This window comes from Bos javanicus, chromosome 9 (genome assembly GCF_032452875.1).
Source record: "Bos javanicus breed banteng chromosome 9, ARS-OSU_banteng_1.0, whole genome shotgun sequence".
Classification (NCBI taxonomy): domain Eukaryota; kingdom Metazoa; phylum Chordata; class Mammalia; order Artiodactyla; family Bovidae; genus Bos; species Bos javanicus.
Window position 1 is genome coordinate 40,891,445 of NC_083876.1, and position 25,397 is coordinate 40,916,841.

At 39.2% G+C, this 25,397-nt stretch overlaps 1 protein-coding gene across 3 annotated transcripts in view; it reads right to left on the reverse strand.

Annotated features, from left to right (window-relative positions):
• LOC133253853 (coiled-coil domain-containing protein 162-like) overlaps positions 1 to 25,397 on the reverse strand; it is a 153,836-nt gene that overhangs the window by 75,411 nt on the left and 53,028 nt on the right. For all 3 annotated transcript variants that reach the window (XM_061427613.1, XM_061427612.1, XM_061427610.1), the window contains exons 11-17: positions 24,763 to 24,918; positions 22,427 to 22,520; positions 21,625 to 21,759; positions 14,663 to 14,820; positions 13,427 to 13,538; positions 11,666 to 11,715; positions 1,756 to 1,932 (exon numbers count right to left, since the gene is read on the reverse strand). In XM_061427613.1, the coding sequence (XP_061283597.1) occupies positions 1,756 to 1,932; positions 11,666 to 11,715; positions 13,427 to 13,538; positions 14,663 to 14,820; positions 21,625 to 21,759; positions 22,427 to 22,520; positions 24,763 to 24,918 (882 nt within the window). The remainder of the gene's footprint in view (positions 1 to 1,755; positions 1,933 to 11,665; positions 11,716 to 13,426; positions 13,539 to 14,662; positions 14,821 to 21,624; positions 21,760 to 22,426; positions 22,521 to 24,762; positions 24,919 to 25,397) is intronic.

Consider the following 25,397-nt stretch of genomic DNA (forward strand, 5'->3'; position numbering starts at 1 on the left):
GATTGAACCTAGGTCTCCTGCACTGCAGGCAGATGCTTTACTGTCTGAGCTACCAAGGAAGCCTGTTTGTTGAAGGACAAAGAGCAGACTTCTGGATCTTGCCTGTTGCACTATCTATTCTGCTTCCCAAATTCATTCTCATATACCCTGGAACAGGAGCCACGGGGAGGTCCACATGGCTGTCTCATATCATGAGATATGCTGTCTCATATCTATGTGGGTCTCCCAGCTTGAATTGAATTTCTTTCCTTGTCCACCTGAAACACTAGTCTTTTCAAGACCCAGGTTTAGTGTACCCCCTTCCCTGAAGCCCACTTAGTTCTTCATCCCCACCTCCCTGATCCTTCAGATAATACTGAATATTTCCTGGTGGGTTCTTTCATTATACTTTAGTTTTATTTTTTATCACAATGTTTGGTCATTGTCTATTTCCCCTTGCCTGAAGGGCGGGAACCATGTTTAATTCATTGCTATACAGCTCTTGGCACCAAGGCTACCATGTGCCATTGTTCAGTTTGTGCCCTGAGGCAACCAACAGTAGCTAAAATCCAGCCTATACTTGACTCGCCAAACTCTGCACCCTGGCATGGGACTACCCCTGCCCAGAGGAAACAGCACTTTCTTATTCATAAAGCAGCTGTGTGGGAGAGTGGTGGATCTGCCTGTCACACAGTAAGGGCTTGAGTATTAGTGTCGTCTCTCTTAGTCCCTTCTTCAATCACCCATCAGCCAACACCACTACTCCTTGCTCCTGGGAGTATGGCCAAGCGTCAGCCTAGTCTCCAGACTCCAGTCTACTCTAGAGCCATGAAGGCCACAGAGCTCTCAAGGGGCATCCTTCTTTGCAGGAGAGCTTCCCCTGGCCCCTCTTCTATTTAGGTTCTGGTTCAGGGGCAGGGTGTCTCTGCTAAAACTAAACAGTATGTTTCAGCTCTTTAAGGATTAAGTAGCATCTTAGAATTTTAAACCTATAGAATATATGGGACTCTTCTAGTCAAGGAGATGGCAAACACAAGCAGGGAGGCCTCCTTTCTCCCTTTCCTTGACCATGGTCATTGCCAATCAATCACAACAATCTCATAAGCTTGGGGTGTCTTAGAATCCTTAGCAGGACACTGCCACCTCATGCGAAGAGTTGACTCATTGGAAAAGACTCTGATGCTGGGAGGAATTGGGGGCAGGAGGAGAAGGGGAGAACAGAGGATGAGATGGCTGGATGGCATCACTGATTCGATGGACGTGAGTCTCAGTGAACTCCAGGAGCTGGTGATAGACAGGGAGGCCTGGCATGCTGCAATTCATGGGCTCGAAAAGAGTCAGACACAACTGAGCAATGGAACTGAACTGACTGATATCAGAGAAGTACAGAAGGACACTGATTTACCCAAAGCACTGAAGTATAGTTTTTTTTTTTTTTCCTGAATATTTAAAGCCACAACAGTTCTAGATTATGTCTACTTATTTGTTTGCTTATTTTAGATTCTGGCTTATGTAAAAGGGTGTGACTGATGAAAATTTCTGGGTACTCCAGGGCAAAACAAAACTTCATAGATTGAAAAAGCAGTCATACAGCCCATAAACAAAGAACTCCTTCTGTATTCAAATACAAAGATACTCTTATTCTTAGAGTATTAACTCTTTCTTTTGCCCTTCTGGACAGAAAATCAAGGTTAAACACCAAACTCAATAAACCTCTACCCTGGGAGGAGTGGGGAGGGGATGGGGGAATAACAAGCTCAAAAGAAAATTCCACACCTGGGGTCATTCTTGAGGCCATCATTGGAGTCCCTCAACTCCTTATTTTCTTGTCGTTGTCCCACCATGAAAAAAGTATCTCTGATAGTAGGGAAATCGTCCAGTAGGGCTCTCAGGCTGTTGCAGTATGCTATGATCTGCCCCCGAAGAGCATAGTGAGACATATGGCGGTTGAACCTGAAGTCAGAAGAAGAGATAATGTGCAGAGGTGAATTCAAGTTGTTCAATCTCTCACAGAAGTTCGCTAAGTCCCTGGAGATTTTTCAAAGAGAATAGAGGACTTCTGTCAAGAAGAAACTTCTGACTCGGTCAGATTGCTATTGCCTGAACACAAAGACATGAACCTCTTCCAAGTGCCTCTTATCTGTCATTTCTGATACTGCTTCCTCTGTGTGTCAGAGGACAGTTCAATTTGCTTTCATCCAGGAAACATTACTATGAAAAAAATAGTGGAGGTGATAGAATTCCAGCTAAGCTATTTCAAATTCTAAAAGATGATGCTGTTAAAATGCTGCACTCAATATGACAGCGAATTTGGAAAACTCAGCAGTGGCCACAGGACTGGAAAATGTCAGTTTTCAATCCAATCCCAAAGAAGGGCAATGCCAAAAAATGTTCAAACTACCGCACAATTACACTCATTTCACATGCTAGCAAAATAATGCTCAAAATCCTTCAAGCTAGAAGGAGGAGCTAAGATGGCGGAGGAGTAGAACGGGGAGAACACTTTCTCCCCCACAAATTCATCAAAAGAACATTTAAACGCCGAGTAAATTCCACAAAACAACTTCTGAATGTCGGCAGAGGACATCAGGCACCCAGAAAAGCAACCCAAGTCTTCGAAAGGAGGTAGGGAAAAATACAAAAGACAAAAAATGGGACAAAAGAGGGAGGGACGGAGTTCCGTCCCGGGAAGGGAGTCTTAAAAAGAGAGAAGTTTCCAAACACCAGGAAACCTTCTCACTGCCGAATCTGTGCCGAGCCTTGGAAGCACAGAGGGCAACATAACAGGGAGGAAAAATAAATAATTAAAACCCGCACATTGCAAGCCCTAAGGTAACTCTCCCAGCGGAGAAGCAGCGCAGACGCCTGCACACGCCATTAGCAAGCGGGGGCTGGGCAGGGAGGCGCGGCACGGGCTGCATCGCAAGAATCTGGCCTGAATACCCCGAGCACTATCTGAGTGAAATAATTTGGGCTAGCAAACCAGACTGTGGGATATCTACCACGCGAAAAGCCAGCCCTAACCTATGACACCGCCAGACCCACACACGGAATAAAGGACTGAACAGAGATAGCTGGCGGCAGACCATCCCCCTCCGGTGATAGGCAGCCAGAGCCAGAAGGGGACAATCGCAGCCCCAGAGAGACATTATCTATAAAACTGTAAGCAGGCTTCTTTGCTAACTAAAACTTCTTGGGGGTCTGGATGGTCAACATCTGCCTGAGAAGGTGTGCCGGTGCAAAACTAGATAACCGAGCGGTGGGGAGGCGATAAGTCGCAGCAATCACGCGCGCAAAACATCTCATCACCTGAGCTGCTCGGATCTGGGAAGGGCACAAAACGCAGGCCCAACTGAGAGTCTGCGCCTCTGAGGACTACCCGAGTGCCTGAACCTGAGCGGCTTGGACCCGGGAAGTACAGGCAGCCCAGGGCGGGCCGCGGATGGTTCCCGGCGGAGCAACCTAGAGCCTGAGCAGCGTGGGCAGAGAGGCTACACGCGTCGTGAACTGCGGGCAGACCCAGTGTGGCTGAGGCACTGCGAGCACACACCAGTGTTATTTGTTTGCAGCATCCCTCCCTACCTCCCCTCAGTGTGACTGAACAAGTGAGCCTATTAAAAAAAAAAAAAAATTAAGTCCTCTATTATTCCTTTAATTTCCACTTTTATAACTGATTACTTTGCAAAAAAAAAAAAAAAGACCCTATTTTTTTTAAAGCAAACTTCATATATATATATTTTTTTTAATAATTTTTTTTCCTTTTTTTTCCTTTTCCCTTCTTTTCTTTAACATTGTATTTTTGAAATTCCAAACTCTACTCTAGATTTTTAATTTTAGCTTTTTAGTATTTGTTATCAATTTTGTACCTATAGTTTTTTTTTGTTTTTGTTTTTATATAATTTCTGTGACCCTTTTTTATTTTTTCTTTTTGTTTTTCTCTGTTTCTTTCTCTTCTTTTAAATAACATTGTATATCTGAAATTCCAAACTCTATTCTAGATTTTTAATTTATGCTTTTTGGTATTTGTTATCAATTTTGTACCAGAATTTTTTTTTTTTTATAATTTATGCGACCTTGTTTGTTCTTGTTTGTTTGGTTTTTTTTGCTCTCTTTCTTTTTCTTCTTCTTTTTTTAACATTGTATTTTTGAAATTCCAAACTCTACTCTAGATTTTTAACTTTTGCTTTTTGGTATTAGTTATCAATTTTGTACCTATATTTTCTGTATAATTTTTGCGACCTTGTTTGTTTTTGTTTGTTCGTTTTTTCTCTCTTTCTTTTCCTTCTTCTTTTCTTTAACATCATATTTTTGAAATTCCAAACTCTACTCTAGATTTTAAATTTTTGCTTCTATGTATTTGTTACCAATTTTGTACCTTTAAGAACCCAATCTTCAGTACCCATTTTTCACTAGGGAGTGAGATTACTGGCTTAACTGCTCTCTCTCCCTTTGGACTCTCCTTTTTCTCCACTAGGTCGCCTGTGTCTCCTCCCTAACCCCTCTCTACTCTACCCAACTCTGTGAATTTCTGTGTGTTCCAGACGGTGGAGAACACTTAGGGAACTGATTACTGGGTGGATCTGTCTCCCTCCTTTTCATTCCCCCCATTTATCCTCCTGGCCACCTCTGCCACCTTCTTCCTTCTTCTCTTCTCTGTATAACTCTGTGAAAAACTCTGAGTGGTCCAGTTGTGGAGTGCACATAAGGAAGAGATGCTGAATAGCCCACTCTCTCCTCTATTGACTCCACCTCATCTCATTCGGGTCACATCTAACTCCCTCCTCACTCTGCTCTTCTCCATATAATGCTGTAAACCTCTCTGGGTGAAACAAGTTTCAGGGCAAGACATACCAAGCAAATTCTCCAGCAGTAAGGAACACAGCCCTGAGCTCCAAGATACAGGCAGCCCAAAGTCACCCCAAAACCATAGACATCCCATAACTCATTACTGGACATTTCATTGCACTCCAGAGAGAAGAAATACAGCTCCACTCACCAGAACACTGACACAAGCTTCCCTAACCAAGAAACCTTGACAAGCCACCTGTACAAACCCACACAGAGCGAGGAAATGCCACAATAAAGAGAACTCCACAAACTGCCAGAATACAGAAAGGACACCCTAAACTCAGCAATTTAAACAAGATGAAGAGACAGAGGAATACCCAGCAGATAAAGGAACAGGATAAATGCCCACCAAACCAAACAAAAGAGGAAGAGATAGGGAATCTACCTGATAAAGAATTCCGAATAATGATAGTGAAATTGATCCAAAATCTTGAAATCAAAATGGAATCACAGATAAATAGCTTGGAGACAAAGATTGAGAAGATGCAAGAAAGGTTTAACAAGGACCTAGAAGAAATAAAAGAGAGTCAATATAAAATGAATAATGCAATAAATGAAATTAAAAACACTCTGGAGGCAACAAATAGTAGAATAACAGAGGCAGAAGATAGGATTAGTGAATTAGAAGATAGAATGGTAGAAGTAAATGAATCAGAGAGGATAAAAGAAAAACTAATTAAAAGAAATGAGGACAATCTCAGAGACCTCCAGGACAACATTAAACGCTACAACATTCGAATCATAGGGGCCCCAGAAGAAGAAGACAAAAAGAAAGACCATGAGAAAATACTTGAGGAGATAATAGTTGAAAACTTCCCTAAAATGGGGAAGGAAATAATCACCCAAGTCCAAGAAACCCAGAGAGTCCCAAACAGGATAAACCCAAGGAGAAACACCCCAAGACACATATTAATCAAATTAACAAAGATCAAACACAAAGAACAAATATTAAAAGCAGCAAGGGAAAAACAACAAATAACACACAAGGGAATTCCCATAAGGATAACAGCTGATCTCTCAATAGAAACTCTTCAAGCCAGGAGGGAATGGCAAGACATACTTAAAGCGATGAAAGAAAATAACCTACAGCCCAGATTATTGTACCCAGCAAGGATCTCATTCAAATATGAAGGAGAAATCAAAAGCTTCTCAGACAAGCAAAAGCTGAGAGAATTCAGCACCACCAAACCAGCTCTCCAACAAATACTAAAGGATATTCTCTAGACGGGAAACACAAAAACAGTGTATAAACTCGAACCGAAAACAATAAAGTAAATGGCAACGGGATCATACTTATCAGTAATTACCTTAAATGTAAATGGGTTGAATGCCCCAACCAAAAGACAAAGACTGGCTGAATGGATACAAAAACAAGACCCCTACATATGTTGTCTACAGGAGACCCACCTCAAAACAGGGGACACCTACAGACTGAAAGTGAAGGGCTGGAAAAAGATTTTCTATGCAAATAGGGACCAAAAGAAAGCAGGAGTAGCAATACTCATATCAGATAAAATAGACTTTAAAACAAAGGCTGTGAAGAGAGACAAAGATGGTCACTACCTAATGATCAAAGGATCAATCCAAGAAGAAGATATAACAATTATAAATATATATGCACCCAACACGGGAGCGCCGCAATATGTAAGACAAATGCTAACAAGTATGAAAGGAGAAATTAACAATAACACAGTAATAGTGGGAGACTTTAATACCCCACTCACACCTATGGATAGATCAACTAAACAGAAAATTAACAAGGAAACACAAACTTTAAACGATACAATAGACCAGTTAGACCTAATTGATATCTATAGGACATTTCATCCCAAAACAATGAATTTCACCTTTTTCTCAAGCGCACATGGAACCTTCTCCAGGATAGATCAAATCCTGGGCCATAAATCTAGCCTTGGTAAATTCAAAAAAATAGAAATCATTCCAAGCATCTTTTCTGACCACAATGCAGTAAGATTAGATCTCAATTACAGGAGAAAAACTATTAAAAATTCCAACATATGGAGGCTGAACAACACGCTGCTGAATAACCAACAAATCACAGAAGAAATCAAAAAAGAAATCAAAATTTGCATAGAAACTAATGAAAATGAAAACACAACAACTCAAAACCTGTGGGACACTTTAAAAGCAGTCCTAAGGGGAAAGTTCATAGCAATACAGGCATACCTCAAGAAACAAGAAAAAAGTCAAATAAATAACCTAACCCTACACCTAAAGCAACTAGAAAAGGAAGAAATGAACCCCAGGGTTAGTAAAAGGAAAGAAATCTTGAAAATTAGGGCAGAAATAAATGCAAAAGAAACAAAAGAGACCATAGCAAAAATCAACAAAGCCAAAAGCTGGTTCTTTGAAAGGATAAATAAAATTGACAAACCATTAGCCAGACTCATCAAGAAACAAAGGGAGAAAAATCAAATCAATAAAATTAGAAATGAAAATGGAGAGATCACAACAGACAACACAGAAATACAAAGGATCATAAGAGACTACTATCAACAATTATATGCCAATAAAATGGACAACGTGGAAGAAATGGACAAATTCTTAGAAAAGTACAACTTTCCAAAACTCGACCAGGAAGAAATAGAAAATCTTAACAGACCCATCACAAGCACGGAAATTGAAACTGTAATCAAAAATCTTCCAGCAAACAAAAGCCCAGGTCCAGACGGCTTCACAGCTGAATTCTACCAAAAATTTAGAGAAGAGCTAACACCTATCCTACTCAAACTCTTCCAGAAAATTGCAGAGGAAGGTAAACTTCCAAACTCATTCTATGAGGCCACCATCATCCTAATACCAAAACCTGACAAAGATCCCACAAAAAAAGAAAACTACAGACCAATATCACTGATGAACATAGATGCAAAAATCCTTAACAAAATTCTAGCAATCAGAATCCAACAACACATTAAAAAGATCATACACCATGACCAAGTGGGCTTTATCCCAGGGATGCAAGGATTCTTCAATATCCACAAATCAATGTTATACACCACATTAACAAATTGAAAAACAAAAACCATATGATTATCTCAATAGATGCAGAGAAAGCCTTTGACAAAATTCAACATCCATTTATAAGAACTCTCCAGAAAGCAGGAATAGAAGGAACATACCTCAACATAATAAAAGCTATATATGACAAACCCACAGCAAACATTATCCTCAATGGTGAAAAATTGAAAGCATTTCCTCTAAAGTCAGGAACAAGACAAGGGTGCCCACTTTCACCATTACTATTCAACATAGTTTTGGAAGTTTTGGCCACAGCAATCAGAGCAGAAAAAGAAATAAAAGGAATCCAAATTGGAAAAGAAGAAGTAAAACTCTCACTATTTGCAGATGACATGATCCTTTACATAGAAAACCCTAAAGACTCCACCAGAAAATTACTAGAACTAATCAATGATTATAGTAAAGTTGCAGGATATAAAATCAACACACAGAAATCCCTTGCATTCCTATACACTAATAATGAGAAAACTGAAAGAGAAATTAAGGAAACAATTCCATTCACCATTGCAATGGAAAGAATAAAATACTTAGGAATATATCTACCTAAAGAAACTAAAGACCTATATATAGAAAACTATAAAACACTGGTGAAAGAAATCAAAGAGGACACTAATAGATGGAGAAATATACCATGTTCATGGATTGGAAGAATCAATATAGTGAAAATGAGTATACTACCCAAAGCAATTTATAGATTCAATGCAATCCCTATCAAGCTACCAACGGTATTCTTCACAGAGCTAGAACAAATAATTTCACAATTTGTATGGAAATACAAAAAACCTCGATTAGCCAAAGCTATCTTGAGAAAGAAGAATGGAACTGGAGGAATCAACCTACCTGACTTCAGACTCTATTACAAAGCCACAGTTATCAAGACAGTATGGTACTGGCACAAAGACAGAAATATAGATCAATGGAACAAAATAGAAAGCCCAGAGATAAATCCACACACATATGGACACCTTATCTTTGACAAAGGAGGCAAGAATATACAATGGATTAAAGACAATCTCTTTAACAAGTGGTGCTGGGAAAACTGGTCAACCACTTGTAAAAGAATGAAACTAGAACACTTTCTAACACCTAACACAAAAATAAACTCAAAATGGATTAAAGATCTAAACGTAAGACCAGAAACTATAAAACTCCTAGAGGAGAACATAGGCAAAACACTCTCTGACATACATCACAGCAGGATCCTCTATGACCCACCTCCCAGAATATTGGAAATAAAAGCAAAAATAAACAAATGGGACCTAATTAAACTCAAAAGCTTCTGCACAACAAAGGAAACTATTAGCAAGGTGAAAAGGCAGGCTTCAGAATGGGAGAAAATAATAGCAAATGAAGCAACTGACAAACAACTAATCTCAAAAATATACAAGCAACTCCTACACCTCAAGTCCAGAAAAATAAATGACCCAATCAAAAAATGGGCCAAAGAACTAAATAGACATTTCTCCAAAGAAGACATACAGATGGCTAACAAACACATGAAAAGATGCTCAACATCACTCATTATCAGAGAAATGCAAATCAAAACCACTATGAGATACCATTTCACGCCAGTCAGAATGGCTGCGATCCAAAAGTCTACAAGCAATAAATGCTGGAGAGGGTGTGGAGAAAAGGGAACCCTCTTACACTGTTGGTGGGAATGCAGACTAGTACAGCCACTATGGAGAACAGTGTGGAGATTCCTTAAAAAACTGGAAATAGAACTGCCTTATGATCCAGCAATCCCACTGCTGGGCATACACACTGAGGAAACCAGAAGGGAAAGAGACTCGTGTACGCCAATGTTCATCGCAGCACTGTTTATAATAGCCAGGACATGGAAGCAACCTAGTTGTCCATCAGCAGATGAATGGATAAGAAAGCTGTGGTACATATACACAATGGAGTATTACTCAGCCATTAAAAAGAATACATTTGAATCAGTTCTAATGAGATGGATAAAACTGGAACCTATTATACAGAGTGAAGTAAGCCAGAAAGAAAAACACCAATACAGTATACTAACACATGTATATGGAATTTAGAAAGATGGTAACAATAACCCTGTGTACGAGACAACAAAAGAGACACCGATGTATAGATCAGTCTTATGGACTCTGTGGGAGAGGGAGAGGGTGGGGAGATTTGGGAGAATAGCATTGAAACATTTATAATATCATGTATTAAATGAGTCGCCAGTCCAGGTTCGATGCACGGTACTGGATGCTTGGGGCTGGTGCACTGGGACGACCCAGAGGGAGGGTAGGGGAGGGAGGAGGGAGGAGGGTTCAGGATGGGGAACGCGGGCATACCTGTGGCGGATTCATTTTGATATTTGGCAAAACTAATACAATATTGTAAAGTTTAAAAATAAAATAAAATTTAAAAAAATAAAAATAAAAAAATAAACCACACACACACACACAAAAATCCTTCAAGCTAGGCTTCAACAGTATGTGAACCAAGAACTTCCAGATGTACAAGCTGGATTTAGAAAATGCAGAGGAACCAGAGACCAACTTGTCAACATCCACTGGATCATCAAAAAAACAAGAGAGTTCCAGAAAAACATCTACTTCTGCTTTACTGACTATGCCAAAACTTTGACTGTGTGGATCACAACAAACTGTGGAAAATTCTTAAAGAGATGGGAATACCAAACTACCTTACCTGCCTCCTGAGAAACCTGTGTGCAGGTCAAGAAGCAACAGTTAGAACTAGACATGGAACAACAGACTGTCTCAAAACTGGGAAAGCAGTATTTCAAGGCTGTACATTGTCACCCTGCTTATTTAACTTATGTGCAGAGTACATCATGAGAAATGCCAGGCTGAATGAAGCTCAAGCTGGAATCAAGATTGCTGGGAGAAATATCAATAACCTCAGATATGCAGATGATACTACCTTAATGGCAGAAAGCAAAGAGGAACTAAAGAGCCTCTTGATAAAGATGAAAGAGAAGAGTGAAAAAGCTGGCTTAAAACTCAACATTCAAAAAACTAAGATCATGGCCTCTGGTCCCATCACTTCATGGCAAATATATGGGGAAACAGTGGAAACAGTAACAGACTATTTTCTTGGGCTCCAAAATCACTGCAGATGGTGACTGCAGCCATGAAATTAAAAGATGCTTGCTCCTTGAACGAAAAGCTATGACCAAACTAGACAGTGTATTAAAAAGCAGAGACATCACTTTGCCGACAAAGGTCTGTCTAGTCAAAACTGTGGTTTTTTCAGTAGTCATATATGGATGTAAGAGTTGGATATAAAGGGGGATAAACACTGAAGAATCGATGCTTTTGAAATGTGGTTCTGGAGAAGACTCTTGAGAGTTCCTTGGACAGTATAGAGATCAAACCAGTCAATCCTAGAGGAAATCAACTCTGAATATTAATCAGAAGGACTGATGCTGAAGCTGAAACTCCAATACTTTGGCCACCTGATGCAAAGAGCTGACTCATTGGAAAACACCCTGATGCTGGGAAAGACTGAAGGCAGGAGTAGATGGGGACGACAGAGGATGAGATGGTTGGATGGCATCACCAACTCAATGGACATGAGTTTAAGTAAACTCTAGGAGATGGTGAAGGACAGGGAGGCTTGGTGAAGGACTGTGCTGCAGTCCATAGGGTTGCAAAGAGTTGGACATGACTTAGTGTCTGAACAACAATAGGACTGTTAAATAGGCTTATTTAAACACAAACCAGCTAACTAATTGTCCAGATTTCTATATAATACTGCTGTTTATTGAGTTCAGAGTCAGAAATCAGAATGTATAGTTTACATATATTATACTCACTTCTGGCAATATTCAACTATAACATCTCTCTTGACTTTCCCAATTTCATCCTGTGATAAAAGAGAATGATAGTTTTCCTATTAGACAATTGGCTATAAGAATTCCCCAAGCTAATACACGTGCACAAACTTATAGCCAACTTAAAGTGGGAGTAGGTCACACAGTTGAGATGTTCTTTCTGAAGGTCAACCTACTGGGAGGTACTCCCCCTGTGGGTCTTTTCTACTCCTGCACATCTTGTGAGTACACCAAGAATTCAACGCCCTGACTATTCTTTACCTGAACCATTTCTCAGGGTTATGTTTGCAGAGAGCAGTCTGGAGGAATGAGGTAATGTCTCCCTCCACGAAATAGAGCAAGTTTGCTATAATAGAGGTAGATTCCTAAACTCAGTATTCTTCAACTCTGACACAAAACTGTGTTCAACCTCGGCTCCTCCATGTTGCCCCTGGGACTTGGGAGGCAAAGGGAAATGACACAAACGTGAGGCTTATGATGCTGGCTCTGCTGTGAGTAACAAAGTCGTTTTTCTCTGACCTAAGAGTCTAGTGTTCTCTGTCAGCATCCTCAGAGCAGTAACAGGCTACCTTCTTAGCTTGTAAGTGGGCTAAAATCCCAGACCTTGACAAAACTAACAATTATCTTGCCTGAATCCTTTCTAATCTGATAGGCATTGGATATTCCTGAAGGGCAGTTAATGAGCTAATACATTTTCACTTGATCAGTATTTTTTTAATATTATAAAGAGTAATTTATGTATCAAAGTAATTTACTCAAGTACGTATCAGAAGGAGTCGTTTGCCCACATCATTGCTGAGCAGTAATCTAGAAGCCCTAGCTTCCATCATATCCAATTTGTAGAACTGAATTAGGTAAATTGAAGTCCTTCCTTTTCAGTAATAAAAGAACAAAGCCTAGAGATTATAAACCTCGTCATTTCATTCCCAAATAACTATATATTAGCCTAAGGACTCCCTCATCAAAAAAGTAATGAATAATGAAATGATATTCATAAAATTAAGCAACACTTTTAATTGACTAAAGGTTTAAATTTTATGGAGAAGGAAATGGCACCCCAAAGGTTGCTGCTGCTGCTGCTAAGTCACTTCAGTCATGTCTGACTCTGTGCGACACCATAGATGGCAGCCCACCAGGCTCCCCTGTCCCTGGGATTTTACAGGTAAGAACACTGGAGTGAGTTGCCATTTCCTTCTCCAATGCATGAAAGTGAAAAATGAAAGTGAAGTCGCTCAGTCATGTCTGACTCTTAGCGACCCCATGGACTGCAGCCTACCAGGCTCCTCCATCTATGGATTTTCCAAAGGTTAGGTTAGTATAAAATCCTTAAATGCAAACATGGTGGTAGTGTCTGAAAAACAGAGTGGTTATGTCAGCAATCTAACAGGTGAATTGCCAACCTAACAGATGGCAAATGCCCTTGCTCACCTTGTCTAAACCTCCTAAGCACCTGTGGGTCACTCAGGAACCATCAAATGTTTCCAAGTAGGTACTGAAACTCTTTCTGTTTAGAAAGTGACAAAGCATAATGTGCTCTTGGAAAAATGTACATATTTAAAAAAGTAGACTGCAATTAGCTGACTTCCTTTCTATTTCTTATTGAACTCTCTTTTTCAGTTCTTTATATTTTCCATGGTTTTACCCAAATAGGCTGAAAGCAACAGGTTCCAAGTTAAGGATTTCTTACTTGCTCAAATGTAAAAGCTGATGAGATCTTTAGGGAGCCCTTCTTACTCTACTCACAAGGTTTTTCATTCTGTCAGCCATGGCTTGTTTCCTGAGGAGGAAGGTATTCAGCATCATGTCCCGCAGCCCCACCTTTTCTAGTTGAATAGACACGAAAGCTTCCGGAGCCCTGACAAGTGAACAGAGACATGTGAGCCCAAGGCAGGAGATGAGTGCTCATACGACAAGAGGACAACTTGAGAACTCCCTGACTGACAGGAGCACCTGGGGCTGCAAACTGGGCATTGCAGCAGGAGAGCAGGTAGCTCTGCTTCTGTGGTCCTCACCTGCTTCAAGTGTTCCTCTTCTATTCACTGGGCATGCTGCTGTGTCACCAGCCTTGTTGGGGACCACACTGTGCCTACAGCATGCACTGGCAGTCCCTCCCCACTCCCAAACTTCATAGCCTGGCCCAGTGTTTGTACTCCCAGTGTCCCTTTGTACCTTCCTGGTCTGAACTGTAGGGGTCCCAGGATTGATGTGGCCTTGTAAGGGTCCTCTTGACTAGACACATTGGTCTTAAATCTCCAATCCACACACTGAAGTGTGGATTTAGGACACTTGAACTCTGGCCATGTGTCAGATTAATGGCATCTTGAGAAGCAGAGAAGATTTGCCTGTCATTTTCTTTTCCATTCTAAATTTGCCAGGATTAGACTAGAGTGTCATTGGTATGCCTCAGTTATTCAGAGTATTCGTAATTGTTACAGAATACAAACCTCTTTCTTCGTCACAGTGAGATGAGATCAGGATATAACAGGATGTCCCTAGTTTACAGATACATATCTGCAGAGGCCCTGCCTCTCTGACAGTTACCATTCTATTATTCTAAGCAATGGAAAAACCCTTGGTAGGATAGTGAGGGTAGTTCTGTCCTTTTCTGTTTAAAATAGAAGTGGAAAACTTGGACATGCTCATACTCTTCTTCCTTATGTTCTACCTTCTTTGGAGTTTGAAAAATAGAGAGGGAAGGAGGGGAAGACAGGAAGAGAAAGATAAAGGAAAAGAGGGAGAAGAGAAAAGAGGTTGAAATTGGGAACTGTTGACTCTCCTTCATAGACTGGAGCGTATTAGAAGCTAAGCCTTCTTAGTGTTCATACAATGTTTTCAGACAAGGTCTTAAAAATTTTAACACATGCTGGTCACTCTGGAAGTTTAGGCATCCTCCAATCCCATAATACTTGTATTAAATGACTTAAAAGAGGATACTTTTGTTATTATAAACAACCGCCCACTGCTACCCCCGTGCAGTACCTTTTGGTAGCCTGGAATCTTTTTGAAGGATGAGTTAGGGCATCTGAGACTTTTGCAATTGGGGCTAACAGCATGCCTTCTATGCCATTCACAATTCTGGAATTTCTTCTTCTGGTTGGACCCACTCCACTATGATTTCTCAGACCAGAACTTATTTCCTACAATATTTCAAACCAAAGTGAATTAAATTTGCTGAATTTGTAAGTCTTGTGGTACTGACAGTAAAATTATCTAACAGCTATAACTGATCCCAAATACATGTAAATGGCCTGGTACCCTAGGGGTGAGAGAGAGTAGAAGGGAGAGAAGAGAAGAGAACAAGTAAGGGAGCACATGGAAGAGATACCACTTTGTACAATGAAAGGGTGAGGCACTAAATGTGACTATTTCCAGAACAGAGTTGTCTAAAGTGCTCTCCGAAAAATTTCTCCATCTTACAAGGTGGCTAGTTGGAGTGCTTTGTATAGAGGCCTCTCAAGAAATACAGCTGATGAACTTCAGGGTACAAGATCTGAAGAATCATCTCAGGGTGCCATTCTGGTACGACCTAAGCAGATGGAGGTGGGCTGTATATGCTGCCCTGTACAATGTATTAATGAAGGAGGGAGAGGTGGAGGGATGATGGGCAAGAGGGGAAGGAAGAGTGGGAAGAAAAAAAGGGAAATCTGTATCTTCCAATATTCCTATTATTTATGGAGGATAAATACAAGGAAAGATAGATGGGATTCTTTTACATTTTTCTAAAATACTAACTAAAAGAAAAACATTAAGCCTTCAAAGGAAAGCCCATTCTTTTTCAAAGAAAGAAGGCTTTCCACAGCTGAATTACTGAAGGAAAGGAAAATGAGGCAAAAGAAAAAAAATCTTGAGTTAAAAAGTCTAAAGTTTCCATCTTGATTTTTTCTGAAGACTCAGGCTATCCCAGTCTCCTAAAAATAGTAGAATATACTAGTTCAGAAGACACAAGGGGCCTTAGAAAGGATATGAGTGAGCTAAGAGGAAAGAAAACAAGCTCTGTAATCAGAGCCCAGTGCTGACACTCAGCAGGTGATCTTGGCTCTGTCCCTTAACCTATCAGCCTATTTCTTCACCTGGAAAGAAAGGGTAATGTCCTCCATCTCCAAGCGTTGTTCAGCACATTCCATGAGTCCAGGCTCATCCATCACTTTAGCTTACCACCATGCCCAGACAATAGAAACTGCTAAATTGAACCCTTAATTTCTTGACTCCCCTCAGTGCATCGAAAATCCCAACTATGAGGATCTTTTGTTTCTAGCCTCAATTTCTTTTCCAGTCCCTTCCTACAAATACGATTACATCTATTTTATTCTTAATTCTCCTACACCTCAAGCTTCTTTTTAAATTCTGATCCAATTTCTTAAAGAGTTATGATGGACTAAATGTTTCTGTCTCCTCATAAATTCTTAGATTGAAGCCCCAACCCCCAATGTGATGGCATTTAGAAATGGGGCCTTTGGGAGGCATTTAGGATTAGATGACGTCAAAGGGCAGGACCCTAATCTGATAGGGCTGATAAAGCTGGTATAAGAAGAAGAAGAGACACCAGGACTTTCTTTCTGCCTTGTGAGGACAGTGAGAATGTGGCCATCTGCAAGGAAGAGAACTGTTACTAGAAACTGACATGCTGCCTCCTTGATCTTGGACTTCTAGCCTCCATAACTATGAAAAAATAAATTTCTGTTGTTTAAGCTACCAGTCAATACTACTTTGGTATGGCTTCCCTAGCAGACTAATGCAGAAGCTGTAAATATTCTCTGCTTCTACATTTCTATCATTCTCTTACTTCTCTACTCTGGTAGTCTGGCTTTCACTCCAACCCCATTAGAATAGCTCTCTCAGAGTCAGCAATGAACTTCTGAGAATGTAAAATAGCCTAATTTCAATTCCTGCTCTTCTTGTTCTTCCCTCTACATTTAATTTAACTTCTTCCTCCTCCTCCTAAAATATAATAGCTTTATTTAGGTATAATTGACATTCAGTAAACAACACACAAAGTATACAGTAATTAAAGTATAAAGTAAATTAGATAAGTTTGGACTTATCTAATAAGTATACAACTGTGAAACCATTACTGCAATAAAACTAAAGCCCATAGCCATCCCTCCTACCCAGCCCGCTTCCTCAAGCAATCACTGCTCTGCTTTCTCCAACTATAGATTAGAACGCATTTCCTAGAATTTTATATAAATGGAATCATGCAGTTATATATACTTTTTTTTGGTTTGGCTTCATCCATATTGTTGTATATGTCAACAACTTATTTCTTTGTATTGCCGAGCAATATTCCACTGTAAAATATACCACAATTTATTTATCTATTCACCTGGTGGTGGACATTTGGATTTTTGCCAGCTCTTAGCTGTTTTAAATAAAGCTGCTATAAACATTTACGTATGTCTTTGGACGGACATGTGCTTTCATTTCTCTTAAGTAAATACCTAGGAGTGAAATGGCTGAATCATATGGTAAGTATATGTTTAACTTTCTAAGAAACTGCCAAGCTGTTTTGCAAGGTAACCATTTTGCATTCCCATCAGCAGTGTATGAGTTTCAGATCCTCCATGTCATGCCAAGACTCAGAATAGTTTAAATTTTAGCCATTCTAGTGGGTGTGCAGGGGTTGCTCACTGGAGTTTTAATTGCATTTCTCTAATAATTAATGTTGTTGAACATTATTTATGTGTTTATCTGTCACCTGCTCATCTTCCTTGGTGACTCATTTCTTCTTGAAACACTCTACACCTTTGGCCTGGACACAGTAAAAATTTTATTACTGTATCAATTTTATTACTGTATCAATTGTATTACAATTTAATTTTATTACACAGTAACAATTTTGTTCTCTTTCTGTTTCTTTCCTTCCTTCCTTCCTCCTTTCCCTTCCTTTCCCTTGTTCCCTCTCAATGTCTCCATCATTTATTCTTCCTTACTCTATCATTAGACTTCATCCTGTCCCACATCTGTAGAAGAGTATATAAATACACACACACATATATATATATAAAACTCACATGTATTACTATATATATTCATGTATTCACACACACATATATATATATATATATATATATATATATATATATAACCCTAGTGCCTCTTTACCCCTCCTTGTGCTATGTCTTTTCAGGCTATTACTCTAAATGCCTTCCCACCCCTGTTGTATCTTCCTATTTGGTGACTTTCACCACTTACTTCCTGGAGGAATCTCAGGAAGTGACATAAAAGCCTCTCAACCTGGAAAACCCCACTTATATCTGTTTTACATATTGGTATTCTTCTTAAGATTAATTGAAGAAAAGATTCCATATGTCAACTATGCATGAAAACCACAGGTGGGGCCAAGCTGGGCATCCATTTTTTCCTAGTACTCATTTGTCTTTTCATACTATGCTTGAGCATCAGAAGGTCTTCTCTCTACTCAAAATGATCACATAGTCATCTCTGCCAGTCAAAACACTCATCCTTCAAGTTTTTCCAAATGTCCCCACTCTGTGCTGCCCTTTCTGGTTCCCCAGATGTGAGCTCTCTTTTTTTAAAAGTCCTCCTATAGCTTGTTGAACCTCTATTATTCCTTGTATTTAAACCACTTATGAGCCTGTCCCCATTTTATACACCAGATATAATTCCTCTAGTATTCTTGCCTGGAGAATTCCATGGACAGAGAAGCCTGGCAGGCTACAGTCCATGGGATCACAAAGAGCTGGACACGACTAAGTGACAAACACTTTCATTTTCACTTCATAAATCAGACCTCAGTATTATCTGATGAGCCTAACTTAAAGTATGTACTGAATTAAGACTTGAGGGGTTGAATTTTTAAAAATCAATATAACTTACTCTATCCTTATTTTCTACTTCAGTATTTGATTTCTATGGGAATTAGTATTTGGCAGTAGAAGTGAAGATTGAATATTCTTGCCATACTTATGAATGTATACTCTTTTATTAATGTAAAGAGTGAAAATAGAGAAATGTGCTAAGGGGTAAAATGTGGTAAGCTGTATAGGATTCATATATCAAGAATATAGATGCTGGGAAAGACTGAGGGCAGGAGGAGAAGCAGGAGAGAAGATGAAATGGTTGGATGGCATCACCGACTCTACAGACATGAGTTTGAGCAAACTCTGGGAGATAGTGAAGGTCAGGGAAGCCTCGAGTGCTGCAGTCCATGGGGTCACAAAGAGTCAGATATGACTCAGCGACTGAACAACAACAATATAGAATTCATAAGGCTTAGAGAATGTTTAAGACCATCTGGAAAGTTGACTTCCTAAAGTTATATTTAATTTTGCACCTAAATTATATTCACAAGTATATACACATAAGAGAGAACTATAGAGTTGTTTTTGGAAATGGGGGGAAATCTCTGTGAATTAATTCAGAGTGATTTCTAGGATATACTGGTAAGTGGAAAAAAATGCCTTAGAGTATTATATATAGATAAAATAAAAAACCCCTTCATGATAAAATCACCAAAAAGCTATGAATAAAAGTGAATGTCCTCAACTTGGTAAAAAAAAAATTATCTAAGAAAAACTCATAGTAACATCATATGTAATGGTTAAAGATTGAAAGCTTTCCTCCTAAGATAAGGAATAAGACAATAATATCCATTCTCACCGTTTCTATTCAACCTTGTACTACAGTGTCTGGCTAGGGTAACTGGACAAGAAAAGGTAACAAAAGGCATCCAGAATGAAAAGAGAATGTTAAATTTATCTCTATTTGCAGAAGACATAATCTTTTACATAGAAGATCCTAAGGAATTTACAAGCTTAGCAAGATTGCAAGATAAAAGATCAATTGTATTTCTATAAATTAATAATGAACACTGAAAATGAAACTAAAAATTTCATTTACAATAATTTAAAAAGAATAAAATATTTTGGAATTAATTTAACAAGAGAAGTATAGAACCTGTACACTGAAAACTATAAAATATTGTTGAAAGAAATTAAAGAGGACATAAATGAAAAGACTTTCCATGTTCATGGATCAGAAGATTTAATATTGTTAAGATGGTAATAGTATTCAAACTGATTTACAGGTTCAATGCAATCCCTGTCAAAGTCCCAAATGGCTTTATTTTTTTTAGAAATTGACAAGCTGATCCTAAAATTCATGTGAAAATGCAAAGGACCAATAGCTAAAGCAATCTTGAAAAAGAACAAAGTTGGAAGACTTGTACTTAATTTCAAAAACTTATCACAACTCTACAGTGATCAAAACACAGTGGTACTGGCATGAAAAGAAACATATAGACCAGTGGGATAGAATCAAGAGTCCAGAAATACACCCTTACATTTATGGTCTATTGATTTCTGTTAAGGGTGCCAGGACAATTCAATGGGGAAAGATGAGTCCTTTCAACAAATGGTACTGGGACAGCTGGATTACTACACTCAAAAGAATGAACTTGGATGCCCTATCTCATACTACATATAAAAATTAACTATAAATGAATCATAGACCTGAAAGTAAGAGCTATAACTACAAAACTTTTAGAAGAAAACATAGGAGTAAATTTTTGTGACTTTGGATTAAACAATGGTTTCTTAAATATTAATATAACACCAAAAGAACAAGTTAACAAAGAAAACTAGGTAAATTAGACACATCAAAATGAAAAACTTCTGTTTCAAAGAACATCATCAAGAAAGTAAGAAGATGATTTTTATAATAAAAGAATCTATTTGCCAATCATATACTTGATAAGGAACCTGTATTCAGAATATGCAAATAACTCTTACAACTCAGTAACAAAAAAATCCAACTTTATAAAAGGGCAAAGGATTTGAGTAGACATTTCTTTAATATATATATACAAATAGCCAATAAGCACATGGAAATATGCTCAATGTGATGTCATAAGTAATTAGAAAAATACAAATCAAAGTCACAATGAGAAATCATTTTACCCTATTAGGGTGGCTAAAATTAAAAAGACAATAATAAGTGTTAGGAAACTCAAAACATACATATGTCCTTAGAAAAACTTATACTTAAATGTTCATGGCAGTGTTATTTATAATAGTCAAAAAGTAAAAACAACCCAAGGTCTGTCAATTGATAAATGGATAAATAAAATGTGGTATATACATATACTAGAATACTATTCATCAGTAAAAAACAAAACAAAAAGAAAATGAAGTACTGGTACATGCTATGGCATGGATGAAACTTGAAAACATTGTGCCTAAGTGAAAAAATTCTGACCTAAAAGGCCATATGTTGTACGATTCAATTTATATGAAATGTCTAGAATGGGGAAGTCTACAGAGACAGAAAGTGGATTACTGGTTGCTAGGAGATGAGGAAAGTGGGGGATGTGGATTGACTGCTAGTGGATATAGGATTTCTTTTTGAGAATGAAGAAATATTCTGGAATTAGATGGTGGTGATGATGGTATGATCCTGCGAATTATATGTTAAATGGGTGAATTTTATGTTATGTGAATTATATCTCAATAACAACTAAAAAGTTCAAGAGAATATATTTTGTGTTACCTTTTGTGACAAAAAGAAGGGCAAATGTATGCTTACTTTTGCAATAAGAAACACAGGAATGATAAAACAGAAAACAATGGAATCATTTATCTACAAAGGGTAGGAGTGGAGGAACAGGCTATTTTCTGCTGGTTGATTCTAGCTAATCAATATTACAGCATTACACACAACGGAAAAATTAAAATTATTAGCAAAGCTCTGTAAATTAAGAGACCCAGTAAGAATCTGATCATGTGTTACTGTGTATTAGGAAAGGAGAAAGGGAGGGGAAGAGGGAAGGAAAGAAAATAAAAAGATAGGGGGAAATGGTCAAAAAGGGAAAAAGGGAAGGAGGGAGATGGAAGGATGGGAAGAAAGAAAGTAGGGAGGAGTGTCAAAGTGAGGGAGGGGGAGGGGAATGGAGGGAGAATGCCTCAGGCTTCTCTTACGCTGACCTTGATAGCAGGACAGCTCCCACGGGGTGTGTGATAGAAGGATGCCTGCTGGACAGCCACCATTAAAGCATTCTTCTGAGTAGCCTGGCATGCTAGGGTCACTTGCATATTTTCCACTCCTGAATGGCACAAGAGCTAAAGGAAGAAAATGTGAAAGTAATTAGCAATTTCTCTCTTACAGAAAGAGATTAAGTTGAGGGTGGGGATCACCACTCACTCAACACGTAAATACATGGATCAAACTGTTGGATTTGCCGAGACCATTGCTCCTCAGCAACAGGCCTAAAGCTGGTTTCTCCCTAAGCAGTATTTCATCCTGTGAGGGCAGGCTCTAGGCCGAATTGCTCTGTATCTGGACACCATCAGGTTTCCCCAGTTGTCAGATACAGGATACATAGGCTCTGATGAACTAGCAAACATACGCTCAAAGGCAGGCTCTTGTAAAACTGCCAACATTAGATTAATGTTTAAAACATACACACACAAATACAAACCTGCACATACACACACAGAAGCAAAGAAGTCCATCTGAGTGGCAGGGAAAAATAACACCAGGTTTGAAAATATCTCTGGACTGCTGGGGAAGTCCCAACATGGGTTTCTTTTTAATACCAAGCAAAGGTTATCTCAAGAGGTATTACATGTCAGACAAGGAAAGCCATCATTATTATTTATGAAGGTGAAATCTTTTCTTGTATACGGGGTCAAACTAATATGAATTAAACATTATACTTTTTAAGGAATACGCAAACAAGTTGCTTAATTTTACTTTCGTTTCCTTTTTAGAAAAAAAATAATTTACCTTAAGAATGGCTTCCTTTGTATAAAAACTAAATTTGCCAATTTGGTTATCATCCACTTCGGAAATAGCTAAGACAAGAGTAGCAGGAGAATATCTGCAAGAAGAAACATGATGCTGTTTTGATGTGCCGTACAGTTAGCCAGGAGATGCCTGTTCTGAAGGGACAGAGTGACATGATCGGCTCTGAAATACCAGTAGTAACAGCAAGGACAGATTTTACACAAGACTTAGTATTTCCATCCAAAAGCTGAAGGGCTCCAGGGTCTTTTCAGTCCTTACTGGCCTCAATCTTCTTGCAGTTTGGTTGTGGTAACCATCTGAGATAGACTTTCTGAAATTCTTTTCTCATGATCACTATTCCTTTGCTCTCTTCCATATTTCCTCTTACCTTCTTGACCTCATTTGCACAGGCCCCTCACTGACTTGGCCCCATTTATTCACTTCCTCACTCTCTCCCATGGCTCCAACAATCATCTAAATGGTCTTTGCAGCCATGTTTCTGCCTTGGGACATGGTCCTTCATTCATAACTCTAAGACTTTGTCAAGTAATTGAATATCTAGGAATCTTGGTTCCTTCATCTGTAAATGGAAATATCACCTATCTTAACGGAGATAATATGCATGAATGTGCTTCTCAAAATGTAAGTCACTATGCTCATGGTTGGATGGCATCACCGACTCAATGGACATGAGTTTAAACAAACTCTGAGAAACAGTGAAGGACAGGGAAGCCTGGCGTGCTGCAGTCCATGAGGTCACAAAAAGTTGGATCTGATTTAGCGACTGAACAACAATAATGCTGACTGAACAACAACAATAATGCTCGTGTTTGGTATATGTTGTTGTAATGGCACTCCAAAGTGATAACTTGAAGGAATTAACATACATAAAACAAATGCAAATTCAAGATACAAGTTCCTTGGATGTAAAAACCTTCCCCTGGTAATTCAGAAAGTGCTTCAGATCTTGAAGGATCTCTGGGTCATCAGTGGGAGGACCAATCACCACTTGGCCAGGCCACAGAACATTCAGACAGTTTGTGTTGATTGGTTGATTCTGGCTGAACAAAAATATGGCCTATTTTCACAGCAGTGTAAAATAACAGCTCTGGCAGGAGGCCCTTGATGATCCAGAGAACAGCTTGGCTCCAGGTTGGAGACCTAGCCTCGTTTGAGGCCCAATCACACTTTCTGCCTTCAGCTTCTGTGAGATATCTTTGTATCTTTACAATAAATCACCTTTTTGGTTTAGGTTATATGACAGGATACAGCATGGGGGATTTTGCTTTCAGGGAACAAGTGGCAATGGCTGGAGACATTTTTGATCATCACAAATGAGGGAAAGCATACTGCTGACATCTGGTAGGTAGAGATTGGAGATGTTATTAAACTACCTCTGATGTAAAGAACAGCCCTCTCAAAGAGAGTTTTCCAACCTCAGATTTCAAATTTCTGAGGTTGAGAAATTCACTCTGTGGTCCTAACCCCTTCATTCCAGCCTATGCTCTCTCCTTTAGCATACTGCTATACTCTGAGCAGTAATACACAATAGCAAAGCAAAGGTGACCTTCCCTCCTTTAGAGTCAGCTCTGCCTTCCTTTTGGGGGGACTCATATCAGGAATCTCCAGGACAGAGCTAAGACCCTCAGGGGAAGACAGACAAGGAAAGAAGAGGGAGATGAGGTTATCCCTGGTAGGCATCAAAGGCTGACTTTGTATGGGGGGGAGGGAAGATTCCCTTCCCCCACTGAGTAGATTCTGGTCTGTTACTAGTAAGAGTGTTTTCTTTGGGGCAATGGGCTAAACCTATGGGGCATGAAAAAGAGGTTTCACTGGTTTGAGTTGGCTTCTTATACTGGCAAACAAAAGAGCCTGACAGAAATATTGCCATACATATTAGATACACATTGCATTAGAGTTTTGAGCAAGCAGTTGCTAAAAACCTTGACTGACTCTTTCCTGGTCCCAGGGAAAGTAAGAGCAGAGATCTGGGCAGGGATCCATGATTCTTGCTCCATCAGACCAACCCTCACACTCCATTCTATCTGGAAGCAACATGGTTGCCCTGGGCAGTTGCTGAGCCTAAGATTCCATCCATTTGAGCTCTCTAATCTGATTCTTCCATTTTTCAGTTATTCAATGTTTTTAACCCAATTATCCCCCTTGATTGAGATCTTATTTTTTCCCATCCTATTAAAAGGAAAATATTGACATCATGGCAGATAGATTATAAGGGAGAGATTAGAATGCAATTGCATTTGTGGTGCTGATAGAAACTATTTTTCACTGCCATTCTACTGTTTCATTATTTTTACTTTGACTCTCTCAAGGCTCACCTGTCTACGCAGTCACTGTCCTCCAGCAGAGAGGTTATAAAGACAGGAGGTGGATGGACCACCTTGTCCTTGTGTGATGCAGATTCAAAGTGAACAGGCCTCAGATACAAATGGAACTCTTCAAAACCCATCTCACACGCCAAATCCTTATAGAGACTAAAAGTGGAAAAAAAAAAAAAAAAAAAGCCAAGAACATTTGCTGTTAATTTCCCTAAAAGGAAAGTAAGTGGTAGGAAAACCAAGCCATCTGAATAAGCACAAAAGCAAAAGTCAAAACAAAAGTAGCCAAGTCCGGTGTGAAATGAATGAGTCACAAGGTTTTGAGTCTGCCCTCAGCTATGATGGTTAAAGATAGTAGTTAAGGTAGGAGGAGATATGCTTGGGCACTTCCCCAACTCTCATTTCCTGCAAGCTGGCTTCTGTCTTCCGAGCGCTCCTGAGGTCACCAGTATTGCTCTCAGTAGAAAGTTGACCATTTTTTCTCAGAGATCCTCGGGGCTGGCCTGTCTGCTCCTTGAACCATTTTGTTCTCCTGAATCCAGGATCTCCATGCTTCTGCCTCATAACCACTCTGTCTTCACTGGCTTCTCCTTTTTTTTCTTTTTCTTTTGAAGCAGCCTTCCCCCATCACCCAA